Below are 25391 nucleotides of genomic sequence, written 5' to 3' on the forward strand. Positions count from 1 at the left end.
GGAGGAGGAACAAGAGGAGGAAGAGGAGCAAGAGGAGGAGGAGGAGGAGCAAGAGGAGGAAGAGGAGGAGGAAGAGGAGGAAGAGGAGGAAGAGTAGGAGAAGGAGGAGGTAGTGGTGGTCTGGTCTAACAAGCTCTTGCCTCACTTCCCAGCCACAATGTCATAGACAAGAGGCTCTGAGCATAGAGTAGAGAGTTCTGGCCCCTCTCAGGCCACATACTGTGTGGCCTAGTACCAGGTGGATGCTCTAAGAGGCTGCTGTGGAGCAAGCCTCACTCCTGAGCCTACCCAACAAGCATTTCCTCCTGTTTCAAAACATCTAGTGTTTTCAAAACATCTCCCAGCTTGCCATTCTCTGCTCAGGAGGCCTCTGATCCTCAGCCACTGAACTCAGGGTCTAGGGCCTCAGGTGCTAACAGAGACATCAGCAGAAAGTCTGGCCAAGTGTGGTAAAAGCAAAAGTAACTGGTTCCCCCATCATTCATCCTGGAAACAAGGTTGACGCGGGCTAACAGCGCTGGCCCAGTTTATCTTTCTGTCCTCCTCCTTTTGAAGCCCTTGGCTTCTGCTATTGATGCTGTGGCTGCCAGCTCACCAGATGACAGCAGCTGCTCAGGCATCCCATCAGCGTTCAGAGAAGAAGACAGTGGAGACCACATTTGTTATTTTTCCTCCCAAGAAACAGCGTGTCTCACTGACTCTCCTTGTGTATGGTTGGTGAGAATGGTGTACCTTGAAGCCCCAAAGGCTGAGAAAACAAGTCCATTTACTTTAAAGATTTAGTTGTTGTTGTTGTTGTTGTTTTGTTTGGTTTGGTTTGGTTTGGTTTTTGGTTTTTGGTTTTTCGAGACAAGGGTTTCTCTGTGTAGCCTTGGCTGTCCTGGAACTCACTCTGTAGACCAGGCTGGCCTTGAACTCAGAAATCCACCTGCCTCTGCCTCCCAAGTGCTGGGATTAAAGGTGTGTGCCACCACTGCCTGGCTTAATTTTCTTTTGGTGTGTACGTGTGTGTGTGTGTGTGTGTGTGTGTGTGTGTGTGTGTGTGTCTGTGTGTGTGTGTCCACAGAAGCCAAAAGAGGGTGTCAGAGAGCATCAGATCCTCCTGAAGCTGGAGTTAGGACAAAACTTGGGTGTTCTGATGGAGCAACAAGCTCAGCTGAGGATCTCCCCAGCCTTTCCTCTCCCTGAAAACAAGTATTTTGTCAACGCTAAGTACACTGCTGTCCTTGTTGTTGTTTTGTTTGGTTTGGTTTGGTTTGGGATCACTCAAGTCGGGATTCTGTGGGCAAGGGGAGTGGAGGGGGGGCAAGAGGGGTGGGAGAAGATAGGAAGGAGGTGGGAGGGGTGGGAGAGGGTAGGAGAGGGTAGAAGAGGGTGAAAGGGATGGAAGGGGTGGGAGAGGGAGAGAGAAGTGGAAGGGGTAGGAAAGGTAGGAGAAGGTAGGGGGGTTAGGAGAGGGAAGGAGGGGTGAGAGAGGCAGAAGGGGCAGGAAGAGGAAGGACAGGGAGGGGTCAGGCTGCTTTATCATCAAAGCACTGACTCCTAGGCTTTCCAGGGCCTGTTTCCTCCTCTGCAATGGCTAGCAGCACCTCAAGTGATCTAATGCAGGACTGGGGTCATATGTTCAGTGAGGGGGCATGGGCAGTATTTCATGTCATTACTTTTGATGTAAGACAAAGACCCCAAGGCAGCTTGGGGGATCTGAACACCCACAGCGGGAGCCCACCCCAGCACACAGGGAGTTTAAGGCACACAGGGGCAGGGCCCAGATCGGTGGGCATCAGAGGGAAGAGAGAGTCCCTTACTGGTGGGATGGGTCTGGTTAGGGTCTTCTAGGTCATTGGCCTCTTATTCAAGGAACTGAAATTAAGTTTCACACGAGTTGCAAAAGTAATGGGGACTTGATTCAGATGAAAGTGAAAGCTGAGATCTGGATGAAATAGGCTGTCAAGGTGACAATGGGCTGGCTGTGTGCGACAACCCACAGAGACTCAAGGTTTCAGCCCAGGCTTTGCCGCCTACAGAGAGGAGGGGTTTGAGTGGCTCAGGGTTTAGATCTACCGTTTTGAATCATGTAAGGTTTTGCTTAGTATCATGCACAAAAAGGAGCAGAGAGCTAACAGAGAGACTCTGGTTTCACCCCAGGTCTTTAACACCCCAAAGTGATGGGGGCACAGGTCCTCCCGACCATGTTGGAGAACTCAGCTTGTGTGGGTTGAAAACCTTTCTTTCTGTGTCAGAGAAATCTTGCTCTCGTGTGAGCCAAGCTAAGAACAGACAGAGGCTTCCCGTACAGGGCCAAGGCCCTCCAGAGGTGGAGTCCTTTCAATGGCTGGCTGTGGAGGTAGAGAGCAGCTCTGGAACTCTTGGAGACAGAAAACTAAGAGGTTGAGCGCCTCTTGGCTCATTGGGAGGCCTCCCAATGTCAGGGGGGGAGCCAGTTCCTCTCATCCTTTCAGAGTCTCAGGCTCTGGGGGTTGGGGGTGGTGAACAACATTTATATGTCACCGAATCTCTGAGGCTATGGTAGCGCCTGGCACGGACAGGTCATCAGAAGTGTGTTGGGAGAAGGACTGGGAATCTCAGGCAGTGCCGTGGCCTTGACCATGGATTGATAATTCAAGGAAGACCTAGGTAGGACTGTCCCAGGACCAGGCCTTGAGGTGCCTGATATGGGCACCTCATCAACTTCCTTAGCAGCCTAAACTCTCTAGTAAGAATGTCAACCTTGCAGGGCGGTGATGGCTCATGCGTTTAATCCCAGCACTTGGGAGGCAGAGGCAGGCAGATTTCTGAGTTCAAGGCCAGCCTGGTCTACAGAGTAAGTTCCAGGACAAGCAAGGCTATACAGAGAAATGCTGTCTTAAAAAAAAAAAAAAAAAAAAAAAAAGGATGTCAACCTTATCCAGGTATGAAAGTATACATCTTTAAACCCAGCATTTAGGAAGCTGAGGCAGGAGGATGGCAGGTTTTAGGTCAGCCCAGGCTATATAATAAAATCTTATCTCAATAACAAATGAAAGAAAAAAATGTCAGTTTTTCTTAGTGCCAGCTGGGGCAGAAACTGTCCCTGGTAATGATAGGATGGACCCTTATCATGACCTCTGATAGTCAGGGTTATAGACATCTACCTACTGGACACCCACCCAGTTCTAGGAAGGTTGTTTCCCTTAAGAATTTACCTCCCCCCCCAACACATGCCCCCTATGCCCCAGCTTCCTGGCATCACCTCTACTCCTGGCTCTAAAATAACTCATGGGCAGCCACAGTGCAGCATCTCTCTGACACACTTGTATGATTGAAGGCGGCCTAAGACAAGCTGGTCCAATCAGACTGATTCTTCCTTAGAACTTGCCTGGGACAGACTTCATCTGAATTTGTCTCAGAGGATCAAGTCCCAAGAATCAATGGCCAGAAAATGAGCCCGGCAGCAGCAGGCAGAACCAAAATGGACAGGAAGACAAGCTCCGCAGTATTGGTTGGACTTTCCGCCCTGCCTTGATCAAGCTGCGCCTGAACTCATGGTACTTTCACCGAGAATCAACACATTTATTTTCTGCATAAGCAAGAGAGCTGTGTTTTCCATTTGCTATGGATTGGGTCCTGACTGGCAGGTGGGGTGGACAGTCCCAAGAAAGTGCAGCTCCACCCTTCAAGTAGAGTAGGAAGCCTTGAGAGACAGCAAGGGTCGGCTGAGCTCAGACCCTCACGTGGCTGGGCAGGTAAGAGATGTACAGAAATAGATTTGTTCTGTGTTGTTTCTGAAAAAGGAGAACAGAGGAGCAGATTTCCACATCTCTCCCTTTGGTTCAGGGAAGGAGGTGTCCCAACACGGCGAACACAGTAGTGACAGGCCATGGAGACCGAAAACTTCGAGAGAGGTGCCAGGAAGGCCTGGAGCAGGTGGGTGCATGAGGATGAATGGTTGTGCCTTGGGGCTCCCTGCTGGTCCTTGGGAACACAGGGGCATCCCGGGTAGGATGTGGCCTATCAACATCCTCCCATCCCTAGGGACTTCCATGGAGGACAGAGGCAAGTTCTGCAGCTGACTGGAGGAAACACCACACAGAGGGGGCAGCATGTCCCACCAGCACGTCACTGGGCTTTGGTGGGGGCCCTGGAGGGTCAGGACCATCGGGATGGGAGGACTGGGGTGACACCTGGAAGGGAGACAGAAGAGGGTCAGGGTCCAGGACAGACACATCCCAGCTCAAGGCCATCCAGGCCCATGGCTGCTTTCAACTTCTGCCTCCCCAAGAGCTCTCTCCGGCTCCTCCCCACATGCCCCCACATATCCTGCCCAGGGCATTGTCAGGGTTCCCTGGTGCCATTAGGTTTTTGTGACAAGGACAGGCTTAATGAGAGCCAGGCAGCTTTCGTGTGCTGGCTTAGGTCATAGGGCAGGTTCTGGCTGGCTTGGGTTGTATCCGTCAAGGAAGACGTTTCATAGGCAGTGACGAAGAGGGGAAACTGAGGCTACCTAGGTCCCATGGCCCTCTGTCCTGCTCTAACTTTACTCTCAGTGACCCGAGGGCTGGGCCCAGGGGCAGGGGTTCTTCCAGTAGCAGAGGAGAGGTGTATACCCCTAGAGCAGGCTGCAGGGGCGCTTCTGCTGTCGTGTGGGCTGTGGACACAAGACTGCTCGGATTGCCTCATCGAAGACGGTCTTCAGGCCTCGCTGGGTGAGAGCAGAACACTCCAAGTACTTCACGGAATCTGAGGGGGGACAAGGGAACAGGGGCCTGAGTCATGGAGAAGCTGTGTCAACTCAAGTGGGGAGTATCACCCGAGTGGGGAGTATCACTCAACTGGGAGTATCACTCAAGTGGGGAGTATCACCCAAGTGGGGAGTATCACGTGAGTGGGGAGTATCACGTGAGTGGGGAGTATCAGCCAAGTGGGGAGTATCACTCAACTGGGAGTATCACTCCAGTGGGGAGTATCACATGAGTGGGAATATGCCTCTCTGTACCTCATCTTCCTCCTGTAGGACTCAGTGGGGACAGTAGAAGACCCCCAGGACACAAGGCCCTTTGTTTGGAAGATGGACAGGACCTGCTTCTGTTACCAAATCCCCCACGGCCTTCCTCACGGAGCTGATACCCCTCTGAGCAGGTCTGAGGATACCCCATTTTATGAGCAAACCAGGGCTAATAGGCTGTGGGACCTGCCTACCCCAGGGCAGCTCAGTGAGGAGAAGATAATATTGAGCTCTTCTGGAGGACAGGCCCCTGGAGCCCTGACAGAGAGGCTGGGGGAAGCAGTGTCCTGCGGAAGGAAAGAAGAAGGAAGGGAGCGGGTGACCTCTCTGGCTCCTTCTGCTCTTCTTTCTGGGGCAGGCACTTCTGACAGCTGTGAGGGAGGAACCGATGGCCCTCCCCACCTCAGTGCGCCCAGAGCAGAGCAGCCACAGGCCCACAGGCACAGAACTGCAAAGAGGAGTCATCCCTGGAGGGGAAGCCACCAAAGTCAGGGTCATGGCAGCAAGGAGGAAATGGAGCTTTGGGGAGCCAGACAGTGTGCAGTCACACCAGTTCCTGGAAAGTTCTCAAAGCTCGATATTCCCACTGAGAAGATGAAGCCAGCGTCCTGCCCCAGAGTCCAGCCGCTTGTTCCAGAGGTGACTCTGGGTGGAGGCTCATGGTCTCTGTCCCTCGGGGTTCCCCATCCTTGTGGTGACCAGTAGTGAGGCATTCTCTGGGTCCCTAGGCATTCATCTGCTTATCCCCACAGGAGCTGGAAGCAGGGGCAGGGGAGCTTTCAGCTCCCCACAGAGGAGGAGAGAGCCTCAGGGAGAAATGTCACAAGCTGAAGAACACATGTACACACATACTCCACATACACACTCCACATACCACACACACACACACACACACACACACATACGCACACTCACACACGCATGTACTCAGTCTAAGACCCAGAGAGCAGAAGTTCACAGGCAATCAGTGATGCAGGAAGGAAGAGATCCCATTTACAGGGCCCTGTCACTGGAGAACACACACCTTATGAGGAAGAAATATGGCCAAGAGTGGCTGGTGAACGAGGCCTGTAAATCCAGCACCAGGAACAATGTGAAGGGCGGTTTATACAAAGTGGAGGCTAGCTTAGGCTCCACAGGGAGCCGAGCAAGGGGAGGGGAAGGGAAGACAGGGGAGGAGGGGAAGGGAAGACAGGGGAGGAGGGGAAGGGAAGACAGGGGAGGAGGGGAAGGGAAGACAGGGGAGGAGGGGAGGGGACAGATAACCTTCCCTAGAGAAGCTTCTCTCTGCAGTGGGCCACAGTCACTGCAGAGATTCACATTGGTCAAAGTGTGCAGACTAACTGATTACTGAGTGCCCAGTCCTAAGTGGGACACCAACATCACACACACCCCCATCCCACCCTGAGGCTTAAGGAACACTGAGCAAAATGGAGCAGAAAGAGCCCGGGTGCCACAGAGTTCTGGGAATGTCTTCTGGACATGACACAGTCATTGCCCTCATGAATTCACAGCAGCTATGAGATCTGTGCAAGGTCAAAGCCACCATAGGTCAGCATTCCAGCAGGCAACTCTAGCTGGAGCCATTGGGCTACACACACACACACACACACACACACACACACACCACATACATCACATACATCACACACATACATCACACACACACATACATACACACATACACACACACCCCACATGTCACACACACACCACATACACACACATACATCATACACACCACACATCACTCACCCATATACACACCACATACACACATATTCACCACACACACATGTATCACACACATACACATACACAAACACATCACATACACCATATAAACACATACATATACCACACATCACATACCACACACACATTTACACCCACATACACCATATACACACACATACATCACACATACCACACATCACTCACCCACACACACACCACAACCACACACCATTCACACACACATACACCACCACATACACACACCATTCACACACACATACACCACCACATACACAAACATACATCATACACACACACCACATACACACATTTACCACACACACATACACATACACACCACATACACATTCATCACACACACATACACACACACACCACAGATACACATACATACGCCACACATCACACACTACACACACATTTATACACACACATATTTACACACATATACACCACACACATCATACCACACACACATATCACACATCCACACACCACACCACACATACCACACCATACATACACACATACACACACACCCATCACACCCTTACATACATACACCACACCACACATACAGCACCACGCCACACACGCACACACGTGCACACAAGCACATACATTCCCAGGACATGAAGGAAGACGGTCATGCATCAGATGCTGGGAGAGAGTGGAGGGAAGGTTTGGGGTGGATATAATCAAGACAGGCTATTCACCATGCATGAAACTGTCAAAGAATAAATTAAAATATCCCATCTCTCTCTCTCTCTGCACCCAGACTATGAACTGTGAGGAGCTGCCTCATGTCCCTGCTGCCGTGTCATTCCCATGTGATGAGCTGTGCCTTGAGAGGTGAGAGAAGAACTCTAAGGGGGAGGGGAGAGGGTAGCTCAGTGGTAGAGTACTTGTCTAGTGTGAGCGAAGTCCTAGGTTTGTTCCCTAACACCCCCAAATCCATGCAGACCCCTCTGGGGACAGGCTGGGACTGTCCCTGACACACGTGAAGCTGAGGCCCCTGGGGACGTGGCCAGGGCAGTCACAAGAAGGCTGCGGTTTCTCTTCCTGTGAAGAGCCCCTCCCGCTTCCTGCAGAGGAAGAGGTGCAGGGTTGGGTGGAGGCCAGACCTAAGCTGGGAGTTCTGCCTTAGGAGGACACCACAGGAGAGGCTAGACCCAGAGTCAGGTCCCTTGGGGATGGAGCGTTTGGCCAGGGCGAGGTGTCCCCACCGGCCTAGCCAGCAACCACCTTCCATCCTTTTGATCTCAGCCACCACCCTTCCCCAGTTGGGTGACCTTGAAGGGTCAAGCCTCCTCTGCCTGGTCCTTGGAGGCAAATAGTAACAAGTGGAAAGTCAGGATGAGCGAAGAAAGGGAAGGGAGGGCCAGGCACAGAGGACTGTCACCCTGAAGTCCCCAGCAGCAACACCTTCTCCAGGAAGCCCTCCAGAAACAGCCCAAACCTGACTTGGCTGCCTGTGCTCCAAGCAATCACAGGCTATGCTTCCCATCCCTGCTTCACAGTTCCTATCGTCCTCTCACTTTAAGCATCTGGCTGCTGCCTTGATCTTCTGACCCAGAATCCCCCTGCAGCGATGCTCTGGGCACCGTGAACCAAGTCATTTTACCCAGACCCTGACCTGGTACAAATCATCGCTGCTGCTATATCTTCATGACAGAGGAACACAGGCACAGAGAGGCCGAGGGTCCAGCCCAGGTCACACAGCTGGCACAATGGTTTGGAGGAGAGAGTTCGACCACACAGCACAGCGCTAACACAAGGCTGTGTCCAGGCGCCTCCAAACCCCCAGCTCCCCCTCTGAGCTCAAGCCCCATACCAATATCCTTGGCGAGTGCCAGGCCCTGCGGGTAGGTGATGGGAGCCAGCTTCTTCTCCTTCAGCTTCTCGATGGTGTCCTTGTCATCTCGAAGGTCCAGCTTGGTACCCACCAGGATGATGGGGGTGCTGGGGCAGTGGTGCCGAACCTCCGGGAACCACTGGAGGTGGAGGAGGGAGCAGTGGAGAGTGAGACAAAGATGCCCAAGGCACCAGGAAAAGGAGGGTAAGAGTCTCCAACAGGAGGGTCACAAGACAAGAGCAGGATCTGAGCAGGAATTAAAAAAAAAAAAATGGCCAGACCTTTTTTTCTTTTTTTGGAGATAAGAGTCAAGTGAGTTTGTGTGTTGATAAGAAGAGGCACGAGGTTGGATAGACAAAGGGACAGGGCACAGAGGCAGGGGGAACGCTCACTGTCCCGCCCCTCCCCCCACAGCCCAGGGAGACGCTCCCCTTATTGGCTCTGTGTGGCACTAGTGACCCTCTCTCCCCTGGCTCTCCTAACCCAGGATAGAGCTCAACGGCCCATCCCTCCTTCTTCAGCACACTTCCCAGCCCACTTGAGGCTCACCTTGGCACGGACGTTCTCGTAGGAGGCCGGGCTGACTAGTGAGAAGCAGATGAGGAACACATCCTGAATACAGAACAGGTCAGGGTCAGCACAGGGGGGCCAGAGTCCTGTCTGGGGAACCCTCCCTCGACCTGCAAAACCACACTCCCTTTGCCTTTGTGGGTAGAGGAGCCCAGGCCTGGGGACCCAGAAGCCACAGAGTCACCTGCAGCAGACCACCTGCCCACCCCAGCAGCAGGCACACTGGCCCGGTCACTCACACAGCCCCTGCCTGGCACACACTCAGAAAGGCTAGCATCTCAGGGCAGCAAGGCTGAGGGAACACAGTCTGGGGAGACCCTTGCTCTGCCCCCCAGGACTCAAAGGGAGACTCAGGGTTGAGTAGACACCGCTGGCTCATCAACAGTAAATGGAACAGGATCAAGACAGAGACCACAAGGAGGCCCAGGAGGTACTCACTGTCTGTGGGTAGGAGAGCGGCCGGAGGCGGTCGTAGTCCTCCTGGCCTGCGGTGTCCCACAGCCCCAGGTTCACGGGCTTACTGTCCACCATGACATTGGCTGAGTAGTTGTCAAACCTGTAGGGAGTGGGAAGGAAAGGATTAGCCTCAAACCCAGAGCCTCCTCGGACTTCCAGCCCAGGCCGGTGTTGTTCTCCCCAGAGGCCAGGATTCAGAGAGGGACCGGGACCAGCCCAAAGTCACACAGCCCCGTCTTCACAACGAATGGATACTATTAAAAACACCTTAAATACAAGTAAACAAAGAGGAAGACTGTCTTGGTCATTTTTTCTGCCTCCTCTCATCCCTGGGAGAGGTGACTGCCAGGTTGTGTGAGACTCTTTCCGAAGCTGATGAGGATGACCTGTATCTTCCTCCTATGATGGAGACCTAGCCTGGGTCACATGGTGTCTATTGAGTGACTGCTTGCTCCTGAGTTAAGCTGGGTCTCCATGAAGCCAATCCGGGTGGAAGAGGCAGTGAGAGGAAAAAGAGGGAAACAGGAAGGAGACGGAGTCGATCCGGGTCAGCACCAGTGAGCTGTTACCCTGTTAGGCCTGTCTGGAAGGTGAAGGGACTGTGCCCTGAGCCTCCTGGAGGAGCAGGAAGCTGCAGATGCTCCACTATCCACTCATGGGACAAGCAGCTGTGCTAGGGCCAGTTCTAAGGGACAGACAGACAGACAGACATGAGTTGCAGACCCATAGAAATATCTGAGCCTTGTATTGTTGTGGGCCAAACACTGGACCATGTGCCCATGTGCCTAAGTGGAGGAGGGCTTTAAAAAATAAAATCTCATACCTAGGGGGACAGAACAAGTCCCTCATGGTGGTGGAGTGAAACCAGGATCAGAGGGGCCTCATGACTCACCTGAGGTCGCACAGCCAGGGAGTGACCAACCTAGGGGACAAGCTGTGTCCAGCAGGCTCACTATGCCTTGCCATAGCTGTGATTTTTAGGGACACCATCATTGCCTGCCCCTGGGGCTAGGAATTATCCGACATCCTCACTGAGCTCACCCATGTACCCACTTCTTGTCTCATGACCGGGTCTACTGAGAATTCGAGCTCCTTGTTCTCCATCTACTCTTTCCGCACACAGCAGGCTCACACCGCCCACCTCCCGAGGCTGTCTACACTGACATCTGGACAAATGCCCCTTCCTACTGCAGCTGACCCAAGTAGGATAGTCCTAATCCTAACTTGCTTCTCACCCTCAACAGGACGCCTTGGAACACTCCAGGGAGACTTTTCTGCCTCAGCCAGCTCAGTCCCACTAACTACACTCCTGGAGAAGTGGGGGGACCCAGCCTGTTCCTTTCTGCAGAGACTAGTCCTGAATAGGTGGTTGGCACATAGTTCCTCTGTGTGCCTAGTCGGGGAAACATCCTTGTGAGTGTCAGAAGGACCTACTGGGAAGCAAGGGTGGTCAAGTGCCTTAGCTGTGTGGGGTTCTGGCAAGCTGGCGACTCGAGGACCCTCTGTCACCCCAAGATGCATCTGTCTTTTTGGCTCCTCCAAGCTTTCAGGACACCCAGAGAAGGTGGGGAATGGTCAGGACCTTTCAAAGCATCCTTCCAGTTCCTCCCTTGGCCACGTGGAAGGGGATTCCCTACGTGTATTAGGTCTAGAAGTCTCACATGACCCAGGAGACAAGCGAGGAAACCCAGGTAGTCAAGTGTCTTTCTTTACAAAAGGCCAGTCAGCTCAGAAATATGGAAAGTGGCTGCTCTTCCCATGACGCCCATTAGGGGGCGCCAGAAAATGAACAGGAGAGGGATGGCAGAGCCTGGACAGACTCCACCCACCAGCCAGGATGTTCTAACCCCACTGACTGCCAGCAGCCGCTGTGTAACGTTCTAGAAACTGGTACTCGGTTTTATAATCAAGAGTGAGCTAGATACACCAGCCTCCTGGCCCCGCATGGCTCTGCGACAGCCCTGAAGAGTTCTCAGTGGGTAGGACATAAAGCGGGAGAACTGGGTGGCAGCAGACAGGGGAGAGAAAGCTGTCAGGAAGGAGGGCACACTCTGGGTCTCTCTGAGAGAAAGCAGGGAGCCAAGAGAGCCCAGGAAATGTTGGACAGGACTGAACAGCTGGAGGAGATGGGACAGATAAAGTGGAACTTGGGGAGCGTTGATGCTCCCTTGTACTGGGTTTTAAGCATAAAGGAGAGCCAGATAAAGGACTTGGGCCAGGCTGTGGCTCTAGCTAAGTTCTACTTTTGAAAGTTCATCTAGGGGATAGATCAATCCATCAAGCAACCAACCAATCAATAAATAAGATTTATCTTGAGACTGGACCTGTGTGTGTTCAGTACCCCATAAAACCAGATGTGATGGTACACATCTGTAATTCCAGCACTCCAGAGGTGGAGGCAGGAGGATAAGGAGTTCAAGGTCATCCTCATCGTCACAATGAGTTTAAGACCACGGTGAACTGCACAACCAGCCAACCAAAAGAACCCTTCAAAATTTACCAGAAACCTGGCTGTTGGGGAGACAGAGGCAGGAAGAAAGCTACAAGTTGGAGGCCAGCCTGAGTATATATCCTACCACAAAATTGAAAAACAAAAATCAAAAAGCTAAAGTTTCTGTGGGCTTCAGTTGGACAGAGTTGGGAAGAAGACAGGATAGGAGCTGGTATCGCAGCCCCTGAAGGCATGGGGCTGATGTCATTGGCACGGAACCATTCTTGGGCAGGTGTCCCCATTTGAGAACATGTGTGCCAACCTCACTGGACACAGGTTCGTCTCAGAGGAGGAAATCCCAGTGGCAGCTGGGCACCAGCTACCACCTAACACAAGCAGCATGGGGGAGATTGATCGTGGACAGACCTGAGGGCCCTCGGCACCTGGCCAGCTGACCAGCAGTGCAGTCTGTCAGTATGAGCTGTTAGGACACTGAAAACCTCTGACTTCCACCTCCCACCTCCTCACAAGGAAACTGCTTCACAGGGCTCAGATCTCCCAGTCCAGGGCCCATCTCTTGTAGAAAAGGAAACAGAGGCTCATGGGCTCAGAGGGAAAGAGATCGCTTTGAAATCCTTGAACAAGTGATTCCTCCAGGGCTGCCTGAGCAAGCAAAGACAGGCAGAATGGGGTCTTGACTCAGGGACAAGAACAGCGTCAACACACCCTGGTGACCGTGGCCTTCAGCCGTAATCCCCTTTGCTCCTGTTCTTGCTCAGGTCTAGCCCCAGCCCTTTCTGACTTATAAGCCTGATGGCAGGAGTCCGTCATGCTTTGTGTAGCAGGGAAGTTTCTAGAGTCTTCATTCATATCAGGACACAGCTGGGCAGAAATCGTTGTCCAGCTGCCTGCCCAGCCCCTCTGGCTGCCCTTTGCTGGGTCCTTCAGCTTAGCCAGGTATTAGAGGCAGCTCAACCCTGTATTCCAGAAAAGGATCCCTATAGAGCCACATTAAGGACTTGGAGCAGAGCCTTGGTTTGGCACTGGTTGGGTGGTGGCTCCTTTGGCAGTGTAGGAGGCTTTGGGCTCTGGACACTGTCCCTCTATATCCCTCTGTTTCTGCTCCAGGCAGGGCTCCCATGAAGATAAAGATGAGGGCCCCAGCAAGGCACTGAAGCCAGACAGGCTGAGTGACCCTAGGGGACAAGCCTCATAGCTGCCATGGGCCATCAGGATATTGTCACACCCATTTCCCTTGAGAACCCAATGCAATCACTAGTGTGGCACCCTGAACCAGGCCACCAAACCGAAGGCCCTCTAACTAGATGCTGGTGGTGATGACTCCCCTGGGCCTTGTCACCTCAAAACACAGATATCGCATATAAGACCTTGTGTATATTACACAGTGTGTCAACCACGTTGTAGAGAAGCCAGGGAGAGCCCAAGAAAAACATCTAGCTCCTTGCCCTCCACAGAGTCGTGGTCTTGAGAGAGCTGGCAAGTAACTCTGGGGAATGACAGGCCTTTAGACTGGATTAAAGGCTTCCAGGAGGGCACCAAGGATAGGCCTGGAGGGTGTAGGTATGAGGACAATTCAGGAAATCACACCCCCCAGGCATTTCTGGCGGGGGAAGAGCTGATGCAAAGGTCCTGTAGTAGGCTTGCATAAGGATCATTGATCCAAAAAGCAAGACAGTGGGTCATCTCTAGAAGGGAATTCTGGGAGAATCTTTAAAGAGCTTGAGATCTGTGCATGGAGCTGGAGAGCTACCCTGTGAGTGGCGGGGTACCCTGAGTCTCTCTGACACCTGCAGACTCCTTGGGTATCATGTGACAGCCGGTGGTTGCATCCTGCACCAGAAGATAGGCTCCCACAGACTGCAGCTGACACTGCCCCACCCCAGCACATGGGTCCCCAGACACTGCTGCTGTCTAAGTTTCTGAGGTCCTCCTCTGCCCTCACCTCCATACCCCATCTCTACCCCTCCTCCTGGCTGGCTTGAAGGACTCTTCCTTCCTGTCCTTTTACGACTTCCCACCACAAAGTCGCTCTTCCTTCTGGAGCCTCCACCTCCTCAGCATCATAAGTCACCACATTGCATGTCGGGTCACAAGCCAGCTTCCCCACCATGGAGGGTCTCTCTAGCCTTACCAGCCTGCTTGACCTCAGGCGCCCACAAGGGAAAGTCACCCCCAGAAGTCACTCACACAGTGGGGATGTATTCTCCAGGGAAGGCATTGGTGGTATAGCTGATGAGAAGACATGTCTTGCCCACGGCTCTGAAAGACAAGAGACAAGATGCAGGAGGGACCGAGGTCACAGCGGTGCCTGAGAGAAGGGAAGGCCGAAACTGTACCCAGGCTCCCGTCTCTCAATCCCGGACACCCAATACCAGTGTGCTCAACCCCCTGTAGTGCCCATAAGCACTCTGACTTCAGTCCTAGCCATGGGTATGAGCCACACATCTGAGGAGAACTCGGGGACTGCCCATGTATCAGTGTGCAGGGTTCAGGCGATGATGGACTCAGATGACCATGAGGCAGAGGAGAGGACTCCGGAGACCTGGGTAAGGTTGTCACACATCTTGCTTGAGATCAGACCCTGCCTCCACCATTTGCCATCTTTTTGCAAGTCACCTAAGCACCTTGTACCTCAGTTTCCCCATCTAGACAAGGACAGACCCTTCTTCCCAGGAAAAGAACTGATACTTCTAAGACACTGGACCCAGTGCCATAGGAGTGGCATCAACCAATGACTGTCAGGGACTGCCTGTGGCCCCTCTTTGAAGCCAGAGAGGTCTGGGTTCAAATCCCCTGCCTCCGAGGCAGGTTACTTTCATTTCTCTGAGTTTTGGTCTTCCCACACCTGTAAAACGAACTCCGTGATGGTAAGTAGGGTTGGTGGAAGACAGATCATACAGAGGGCCACAGCCCAGTGACCACACACAGTAAGCGGAAGAGAAATGGGACAAATGGAGATGACCCTCCATTGAAGCTATCTCCCTGCCAGGCTGGGAGGCCACCCAGGTCATTCAGCAGGAAGCTGAGAGGCCAGAGGGACCGCTCTGGGCCTTCCCCAGTTCAATTCCGTTAAGTTACTTCCCACTCTAGGAGGCCGCTCTGCTTTCCCTCCCTCTAAATGTCTGCCCTCAAGCCCCAGCCTGCCACCAAGGTAACTTTGAAAGTGTAGAACCATTGACTTCCGGCCACCCCACCCCGCCCAGATCAGACACAAAGCAGAAGTGAGCAAGGCAGTAGCCGCAGATAACGGCTGACACCCCAGCAGTGGCGGCAGTGGCTGCAGAAGCGAGCAAGTCGGACCTAGTCAGCTGAGGGAGTAGATAGCCCATGCCCCCAGCAGAGCCAAAGTGTGCCCTTGGAACCCAAGCCAGGAAAGGTCTCAGCTCCTCCCCCTTTAGAACTGAGCTGGGCATCTAGTACGTGTCAGGATGGACCTAGCCAGACCCAAGATGCACCCTAATGTGCCGGAATACATGGGAAACCAACCTACAGCACATGAGGAAGCCCAGGCCTTGTGTTATGATAGCCTGTGGTCCCAAGATCTGAAAGTGACTGTGAGCCCTCAGCAAGGCTGCAGGCAGCCTGCCCTCTGGAGTCTCCACAATCCCTTCACCTTCCTCCTTCCCTTACACTGGCCTCAGCACTCCCCCCTTGCTCCTCACGGACACCCCCTTAGATCCTCCCTACCACATGGAGTTCAATTACACACAGCAGCTAGAACAGCCAAGCACCTGTCTCAAGCTAGCCCAGCCCATCCCTAGGAGCAGAGGCTGGATGGAGTGTCAGAAAGATTGGAGATTCCCAGGAGTCCCCTAAGCTCAGCAAGAGCCTGGGTCAGCCAGGGAAACAAAGGTCCAAAGGTCAAGTTGCTGATTTCCCTCCTTGCACCTGCACCCTGAGCGGAAGCCTGATGCTGGCCCCCACAGGAGCCCTGCCCTAGCTCTCAGGGTATAGGCAAGTAGCAGCACCCCACCCACAGTCCCAGGCCCTCCACCCAAGTGGCTTCCGGAGTGGGGTGGGCTGAGGACAGAAGAGCAGTCCAGACCCACCCCAGGTGCTCCTTGTAAGCCCTACAAGGAGAGGAAGCCACCATCCCCAGGACCTCCTGGGAGCCCTGAACCTGTGAGTGTACCAGGGAGGATCTCAGAGACATCCCAGTACTGGGTGGAAGACAGCTCAGCCAGGTACTTACCCATCACCCACCACCACACACTTGATGGCCTGCATTGCATCTGAGGCCCAGCAGCCAGTGATGACAGTTTGGGGCCAGGAGCGTTGCTGTGGACACCAGTGGTATGGAGTGGCTAGGAGGTGCCCGGCCGTGAGGAGCAGCACCCCAGCTCAGGAGGCAGGAGGAAACGGAAGAGGAACTTACCCAAGTTGCTGCCCCACAGCCTTGAGGGGGTGGAGCATGCGGTCTGGAAGAGGACCTGGGGCCCCACAGGTGCTAGGTTGGGCCCTGGCCACCAAGGGCACCTGACTTAGGCTCCACAGGGAACCCAGGCACCCTCGGGGCTTGGAGATTCACTTCCTAACCTAGGGCAGGGACAAAGTTGCTCTCTAAGAATCTGAGTCCTCCAAGAAGTCAGTTGGCCTAAATCCCATGGGCCAGCACTTGAGTGCGTGCTCTTATGTGTCAGGCATTGTGTTGGGAGCTGGTGACTCTAAAATGCAGGAAGTCAGCTTGTCCTGGAGTTCCTGCTGTATAGAGAAGGCAAACCACATCACAGGTGCTATGAGCAAGGCAGGGGACATGGGTGCAGGGAGAGCTACAGAGCGACCTCAGAGTCACCTGCGGCAAAGCTGGTGGCTATGAAATGTGATGTCCATCAAAGGTGGCCCAGGGTGTTGCCCAGGCAGGGGCCAGTGTGGAGATAAAAAGCAAAGGAGGAAGAAGGAAAGAGAGAAGGAAGGAGGTGGAGGAGAGGGGAGAAAAGGAGGAAGGGGAGGAAGGGGGAGAAAATTGGGAGAGGAGAGAGTGGAGGAAAAGGGGTGGAAGGGGAGGAGGGAGAATAGGGAAAGGGGAGGAGTTGGGAGATAAGAGGAGTAGTGAGAGGAGGGTGGAGGGAAAGGAAGAGAAAGAGGAAGAGGAGGAGGAGGGAAAGGAGGAGGAGGAAGAGGAGGAGTCGAATGCAGTAGAGCAAACTGGTAGAAATTTGGCGAGTCCAAACCTACTCACAGCACGGTGCCATTCAGGTTCAGGAAGCTGAGACAAAAGGATCGGTGTGAGCCTGAGTCCAGGACACAGAGTGAGCTCCAAGGCAGCCAGAGCGATATAGCGAGATCCTAGCTGGGAAACCACCCCAAGCCGAAAATCCTACCTGCAAACTGTCATAGGCTTCTTGCCATTTTGATTATGTCAGCGGATTGTTAGGGATACTGGAACACTTGCCTTGTGTTGGGCATTTGTGTTTACAAGTGTTTGGTTGGGTGTTTGTTTTTTAATTGTTTGTTAGACTTTTGAGTTTCCTATTACATAAGTTACCCATTGTCCATTTCTCTACTCGAGTATTTTTCCCTCTCTTATATTTATCTGGAGAAGTTCAGTGTTTGATTTATCAAGTGTGGATTGCTATAACCATTTCATAGTTCATTTCCAGTCTGTGGGATTATTTTTTATAAGCTGTGATATTTGTAAATGTTTATTTGTATGTGGTCAACTTTAAATTTTCTTCCCTAATGACTTACACGCTTTGAGTGATTCTTTCTTAAGCACTCCTATGCAGTTTCACAAAGATACTCCACAAAGTGTGTAGTTTCTGTCTATAAACAGTGGCCTTTACACACACAGTGGATTTTAGATGACACGGACTGCTTGTAGTTTTCGTGAGACATTGATTTGATTTCTCTAGCACTTTCTTAGTTTTTTTTTTTTTCCTATCACTATGAAAAAAGTACTCCGACCACAGCAACAGACGGGAGGAAGGGTTTATTCTGGTTCATGGTTCAAGGTTAGAACCCATCACAGTGGAAAGGGCAAAGCAGCAGGAGCTTGAAGTAGCTGGTCAGCCACAATCAGGAAACGTTGGTGAGTGCATTGCCACTCGGGTCCTTTCTTCATTTAACACAGTCCAGTTTCCCAGCCTACGGGATGGTGCCGCCCACGGTGGGCTGATCTTCCCACCTCGATCAACGTGATCCAGATGTCTTTCTCCCAGGTGATTCTCTAGTGTTGACAATGGACACAGACCGTCATCACAGAGTGCCATCTATAAAACAGAGTTCCACCTGTCTTCTCCCAGTGAATGGGAAGTCAAGAAGCCTCATGTACCAAGACTGTCACCTGCAAATGAAACCCTGGCCCCTCCATCTGCTGGTCTGCCCACCCACCCAGGGGCTGGCACAAGCCTGCCTCGGCTACCCCAGCTCCAAGCTTTACATGCAAAAGGAGAAACCTGCCTCTCTTAAACTCCCTCAGGATTGTTCTAGTGGTTGATGGATCTCTGCTCTTCCCTCTACACGGTGGAACAAGCTTAAGGAAATGGCATACGAGTCCTGAGCTGTCCTGGGTTCAACCTACAGCAGCGGGTAGAGACCCGACATCCTTGTAATGTTCAATCTGCCTGCCTATTAGCATCTTCTCTTTCTCCTTTATATCTTTCAATAAAATTTTACCATTTCCTCCCGGAAAGGTCATGCACATTTCTCAAAAGATTTACTTCTTGATTCCCTATTACTCTCAGCACTATTGTAGCTAATAATTTTCAAATTGAATTTCCTTTCTGCTCCTTGTATGAAGGGGAAATGTCAGCCTTTGCATATTGGATTTGTACATGTGGGGACCTGGTAGAGAAGCTCATGACTGCTTTCAAAACTTAAAAAAACAAAAACAAAACAAAAAAAAAAAACCAACGTATTTGTGTGTGTGCCCATGCACACACCTATGGAGGTCAGTCGGTTCTCTCCTTCCACCCTGTGGGATCTCGGGGATCAAACTGAGGTGGTCAGACTTGGCAGGAAGTGTCTTGCCCTCTGAGCCTCCTTGCTGGCTCTTGCTACAGTTTACCTTGAGATTTCCTAACAAACCTGACAGTGGTTTGAGGACAGTTTATCACTAGTGAAAAAAAAATGACAGTGTTGTTTCTTCCTCTTCATGTTATAATACTCATTCCTTGGCTTGTCTGGGCTCCTCACAGGAAGGCTGCATAAGCCCACAGTGCTGGGCATGGAGCCTCAGTCCCGGCCTGACCAAGACATTTCTGATGTCTTGACATGAAGTATGAGACAGAGTTGTTCTGTTGTCCACAAAATACGCTTAACTGTGGCTTCAGTTTTCATTCTGTTTAATTTCACCGAACGCTCTTCCACATGGACGGAGATGTTACAGGTGACAATATTTTCCGATGTCCTGGCACCCTGCTTAAACAGTCCTGACAACCTGCTTGACTGTCCCCAGCTGTCCCCAGCCATTCCCCAGTTCACACAGCAGTCTTGCTCTGCCTCCACATGTGCTCACGGGGGCACACACGCTCACACGTGCACACCCACGCTCACACACGATTTGCCAACCAAATTGTGCTATTTCTATGTGCGTTATTCTATGTTTTAGCTCTACACCTCTTTCAGCTTGTGATCTCCTTCTTCACAGTGTGTCCTCTGAAGGCATTATCACTCAGGTCCACAGACCAGGGGAAGCCTGTGCTTCACTAAGATGCCTCTCTTACAAAGAACCATACGCCATGCGTGCAGCATACCCCGCTGAGTCCTGTGGGCTTGGCAGGCTTGAGTACCAGGCTTGTGGAGTTCTAAATAACTGGGGGTGTAAGTGAGCTGCAAACTATTTACCATCAGAAATGCTTGCCAAGACTACCCAGTCTTTTTTAATGACACAAAGAAGGCACTGTCTGGCTAGAACTCCCTTCCAAGGCCAGGTGCTAATTCTGCCCAAGCCCCCTGTTCAATCTTTGCTTTCTAAACCCTGAGGCTATATCACCAGACACACATACCTTTAGAATTGCTATATCTCTCTAAACATGATCACCTTAAACAGCTAACTGATCTTTATCTCAAGATCTGGCCCAGAGCTGACACTTAAATTGTTGTAGAAATAAGAGGTTTGTAAACATCCCTTCGGGCAGAGGAGTTGGCTCAGTGAGGAGAGAGCTTGCCACACAGCAGGAGAACCTGAACTCACATCTTCGGAAGCCACATAAAAAGCAGGCAGAGTGGGGACAATTCTGCAATACAGACGTTCCTACTGTGAGATGGATGGTGGAAGGAGGAACACTCCGGAAGCTCGTTGTCAGCTAGCCTTTGAGACTACCTCAAGGCAAAGGGGTGACTAGGATTGAGCCCTGAGCTTGCCTTGTGACCTCCACAGATGTATCGTGGCAAATTTTACCCTCCCTGACACACACCCATGCAAATACACACACACACACACACACACAAAGATTAAAAAAATAAATAAATAAGGGCTGGCAAGATGGCTCAGTGGGGGTAAAGGTGATTGCTGTTTAGCCTGATGAGCTGAGTTCAATCCCACACATGGTGGAAGAAAAAAGGTGATCCCCACCTCCCCGTCCAAGAAAAGTTGTCTTCTGACTTCCAAACGTGCATATGATATATGCAGACACATACACATAACAAATACATATTTTTAAAAATTTTTATGTACATTGATGTTTTTGTCTACAACATGTAAGTCTGTGTGAGACCATCAGGTCTCCTGGACCTGAACAGCTGTGAGCTGCCAGTAGATTCTAGGAACTGAACCCCGGTCCTCTGGAAGAGTAGCTCTTAACCACTGAGCCATTTCTCCAGTCTCACAAACAGACACTTTAAAATGGAATAGTCTTTAAAAAAAAAACAAAAACAAAAACAAAAAAAACTTTTTTTTAATGGAAAGCTGTCTTTTACCTAAACCCTAGTGGGTGTAAGATAGAGTTCTGACTGGGCAGCATATGGGTCAAAGTCCCCTCTACCTTGAATGATCAACCCAGAGAATTGAGAAGCAGTGCGCAGGCATCAGCCGCAGGACCTTCCCGGAGCAACTGAGTTGTTCCTCCCATCCCTTACAGCTCCATGGGCCTCGCTAAGCCACTTTGCCTTCACGCTCACTCCTTCCTCTCCACAGTAAGAGATGCCACCTGGGAGGCTGCACCAGGCACAACCAGGGCTCAGTGAGGGGACTTTCTGCCTGGAAATCCCCAGAAGAATGCAGGCCATTCCCTCCATCAGAGACTTTCCTTACCAGAAACCTAGACATATGGCAGAGCCAGGATCTGACATCCTTGTCTCAGGGGCCCTCTGCAGTTAGTTCCCCTAGCCCACTTCAGGTAAATGGGCGGATGTGTGTATGGACACACAAATAGATAGATAGATAGATAGATAGATAGATAGATAGATAGATAGATAGACAGACAGACAGATAGACAGATAGATGGCATGGATGCATGCACAAATGGATAAGTGAATCATGGTATGCAGATACATGCATACATGTGCACGTGATGGATCAGATGAATGGTGCACAAAGGAGTGAATTCATGGATGGATAGATGGATGGATGGATGGATGGATGGACACACATATAGGCAAACAGATAGACAGATCGATACATGGATGCATGCACAGATGGATAGGCAAGTCATGGTGTGGATGGATGGATGCATGTATGCATGTACATATGATAGATAAGATGAATGGTGCACAAATGAATGAATTCATGTATGGATGGATGAGTAGATGGATGGGTGAATGGATATACTGATATACAGATGAATGGATATATGGGTGTATGGATGAATGGATAGATGGATACGCAGATGGATGCAGTAGATGACTACATGAATACATAGATGCATGGATGAGTGGATGGATGCATGCATGGATGAGTGGATGCACATATGTATGTTTGTACAGATGAATGAATGAGGGGTGGATCAGATGGAAACCATGGGTGGATGGTTTCTTTCATGGATGGATAGACAGAGAGATGGATGAATGGATAATGGATGCACACATGGGTGAGTGCATGAGTGGATGCACAGAGATGTGGGTGAATGCATGAATGGATGGATGGATGGATGGATGGATGGAGCTCTCCTCTTTCAAGTACATCACCTCTCTATCTGCTGCATCTGCTGCTCTTTGGTCCCCAGCTTTTCGCACTCTCTGAGGCTGGTTCAGGGTGGGGCTCTGAGACCTCTCTTCACTCAACCTTAGGTACCCCATGATCCTTCACTCTAGCCTTCCACTCATCCATCCCACTAGCTGAACCCTAAGAAATATTGTTTAAAAGCTTTTAAAGCTTTAGGGAACATTCTGATATTTCCCTGTTACATTTGAGTGGGAAATATGTTCACACAGTCCAAACTCAAATGTATTTAAATGGGCTAGAGAGAAGGCTCAGGGATTAAGAGGGAGTAATCTCTAGGGGATGGCGTCCTCTTCTGGTCTCCGGGGGCAACTGCACACATGTATGCATACTCCTCAAATACACATAATAAAATAAAATCTTTTCAAAAGAATACCTCTGGCTAGTGTAGTGAGAATTTGGATTCAAAAAAAAAAACACAGAAATACTATAAGAATATGTTTTTGTTTTAACCCCAGGTGTGGGATATGGGGCTGCTTCAGATGGTCCACAGCAGCTGGCTGATTTGCCTCGTGCTCTAGCAGGGTTCTGATTTTGCCAGCTGCAGATCGTTTCTGCAATTGTGTGATGTTTGGAATTCTAGGGACTTTTTGGAGAATATATAAATGCTAAAGACCCATCAGTGGCTTGCTGATGGTTCTTGATTGGTTGCTGTTTGTTAAATAGTTGTGTGCAAAAGAAGGAAGGAGGAGGAAGAGAAGGAGAAGAAGGAGAAGGAGGAGGACGAGAAGGAGGAGGAGGAGGAGGAGGAGGAGGAGGAGGAAGAGGAGGAGGAGGAGGAGGAAGTTGTTAGATATCCTGACAGCGAAGATCAAACTTGCCCCAAGGAACTCTATGACCCTAATTAGCAGGAAGTATTTTAACGATAAGGTTATCCCTTTCTCCTCTTTCTCTCCTACCTAGTACTGGGGTTGAAACGGTGGAATAAGGGTGCAGAAGGGTGGAATAAAGAAGAACCCACAAAGAAGTCAAAAGCCTGGCTACAGGCTAGTGTCCCTGCTGTCTGAGCGCCCTCGTCAGGTGACCTCCATGGCTGATTCCTCCTGACCTATCAGGACTGATCCAGAAGAATAAAACATTCTTTACTTCCTCTTCATATTGTCCTCCACACCTCCACAGTTTCCATTATTCACCCTGATCTTTGTTCCCTATTTGCGAATAGCTTCCTCTCTTTTCCGCCCCAAGTACCAGCGTGGGAATGTCTGAGGAGTTCCCGCTGGGCGCGGAGGAGGGTCCCCGCCCTCCAATGCAGGGCCACAGCTGTGCGCATGTGCATTCTGGAAGGTGCAGCATCTGAAGGCTGCTTTCCTCCCACCCTCTGGGTCATTGTATTGGGTGCAGGGTCTAGGCGCTTGTTTTTAACTGCCCTCCTGGACTCATTCAGGCTCCTGCAGGCAATGCCTTAGCCAGCCCCTTCCTCCACCCTCCCACCATCTCAGAGGTTCAGACGCGACTGTTTTTGACAGTCGGGCAGGCAAAAAAGAAAATAAGAGTGGGTTGGTTGTGATTTGCATTCAGCTTCCTTTGAGCTAGCATTTTTCCAGTCGGCTTGGAGCTCACCCAGTTTCCTTTCTCCTCCACCGCAGTGTTTTCTCATGCGCTGTCCTTTACGTTGGTTTTTCCCACTGATTTCCTTACTAGGGAAATGCGCTCTTTCTATCACGAGTATCGAGCATGATACTCGGTTCTAGTTTCATGGATCGTGGGCTAATTAACCTTTCTCTTCCTTAATGATTTCTGGGTGGGTGCGAGCTTCCCAGAAAGGCCTCTGCCATTCTGGGACGTGTTTTAGAAGTATCCTTCTGTGATTTCTACGCCCGGTTTCCTGGTTTAACATTTCACAGTTGCTTGCCTGGGACAGCTCATATCACCCATCATCCATGTGGAGTACATCCTACTTCCTATTTCTCCAGATGGCCACCCATTAGCCAGCCATTCAGCCTGGTGAAGTGTGTCTTCACAGTGACACGCTTCCTGCCTCCTACTAAACTAACTTTTAAAGTCAGGCTAGCCTAAGCTATTGTTCTTCATATTTTTCCCTTCTGAGTCCCAGCACCTAGGACTGCTCTCTCTCTTCATTATTTAATCTCCTTTTGGGGTAGGGGTGGGAAGCAAGGTGTCACCATGAAGCTCTGGCTGGCCTTGATCTCATTCTCCTGCTCAGTGTCCCAAGCGTTGGGATTACAGAAGTGTACAACCATGCCTGGAATTTTTTTTTTTTAAATCTCTCCTCTTACTGTGCCCCTCAAACTCGATGGGGGGCTGGAGTGGTGTCATCAGATAAGCAAGTACTACTCTGCAGAGGACCTGAGCTGAGCTCCCAGGACCCGCATCAGGTGGCTTACAACCATCTTAACTCCAGTGCTGAAGGATCCAGCGCCCTCTTCTGACCGCCACAAGTACCTTTTCCACAGGTACACACACACACACACACACACACACACACACACACGCACGCACGCACGCACGCACGCACGCACGCACGCACGCACACACAGGCACACCATTTAAAACAACAAACAAAAACCCTTTAATTTGGAATGAAGCTTTTCTACGAGGTATGTAGAGAGGGTTTGGCGCTGGTGTGAGCGAGCTTGAGTTTGGGGGCCAGTGAGCCTCCTTGTGAATGCTGCCCTAAGGGCTGTCCTACTGGCCCTGATGACTCTCTCAACCAACTGCCTCTTGCATCTCTCCTCGGACTCTGACCATGGAACAGGCCCTTACCTAATGTCCTGCCTTTTCTTAGCAACCATGTCCATACTTCCTGCTTACTTCCCCAAGAGTCTCACGCCCTTGTTCATCTCTCATTATTACTCCGGCCTCAGCCAGAAAGGCGGGGGGGACGGGGTTCTCCGCGGAGGTACAGCAGCCTCAGTCCCGATCCGTCTAGCTTCCTGGAAGCCCACACAAGAGCTGCGGGAGCATACTGAACCTGGAACTGTCTGGCTTTTGCCTGTGTTCACACTCTCCCTCCGTCCAACCGCTGGAGGTCTCTGGTACTTTCGCCTGCCTTGTGTTCCTTCCTCTCCTTCCTTGAGTTTGGGGGGAGGGGCGGAGTGAGCCTCGGAAGGCGGGAGGGGAAAGAGCCTGAAAGGAGAGCATCGATCGGTCCACTGTCAGAAAATCCCACGTGCATTGCACAGCCAACATGTTATGTGACTCCTGCGGGGGCCAACACTGGGAAAGGGAGATGGGGAGAGCCGGCAAAGGAAAGTGGGAG

At 51.3% G+C, this 25391-nt stretch overlaps 1 protein-coding gene across 4 annotated transcripts; it reads right to left on the reverse strand.

The window, feature by feature from the left end:
• Positions 1-3525: 3525 nt before the first annotated feature.
• Rac2 (Rac family small GTPase 2) lies at positions 3526-16992 on the reverse strand. 4 transcript variants are annotated; one of them, XM_031348754.1, is made up of 7 exons: positions 16448-16500; positions 14260-14331; positions 9603-9720; positions 9144-9206; positions 8574-8733; positions 4584-4716; positions 3526-4160 (listed from the first exon to the last, which is right to left on the reverse strand). In XM_031348754.1, the coding sequence occupies exons 1-6, from the start codon at positions 16483-16485 to the stop codon at positions 4586-4588; spliced, it is 582 nt and encodes a 193-aa protein (XP_031204614.1). In that variant the 5' UTR covers positions 16486-16500; the 3' UTR covers positions 3526-4160; positions 4584-4585. The 4 variants fall into 4 exon arrangements, with proteins under 4 accessions (XP_031204614.1, XP_031204623.1, XP_031204599.1 ...); XM_031348763.1 differs by lacking the exon at positions 16448-16500 and adding an exon at positions 16265-16436; XM_031348739.1 differs by lacking the exons at positions 3526-4160; positions 4584-4716 and adding an exon at positions 4811-5268 and having other exon boundaries at positions 16448-16992.
• Positions 16993-25391: the final 8399 nt, after the last annotated feature.

This window comes from Mastomys coucha, unplaced genomic scaffold (assembly GCF_008632895.1).
Source record: "Mastomys coucha isolate ucsf_1 unplaced genomic scaffold, UCSF_Mcou_1 pScaffold11, whole genome shotgun sequence".
Taxonomy (NCBI): domain Eukaryota; kingdom Metazoa; phylum Chordata; class Mammalia; order Rodentia; family Muridae; genus Mastomys; species Mastomys coucha.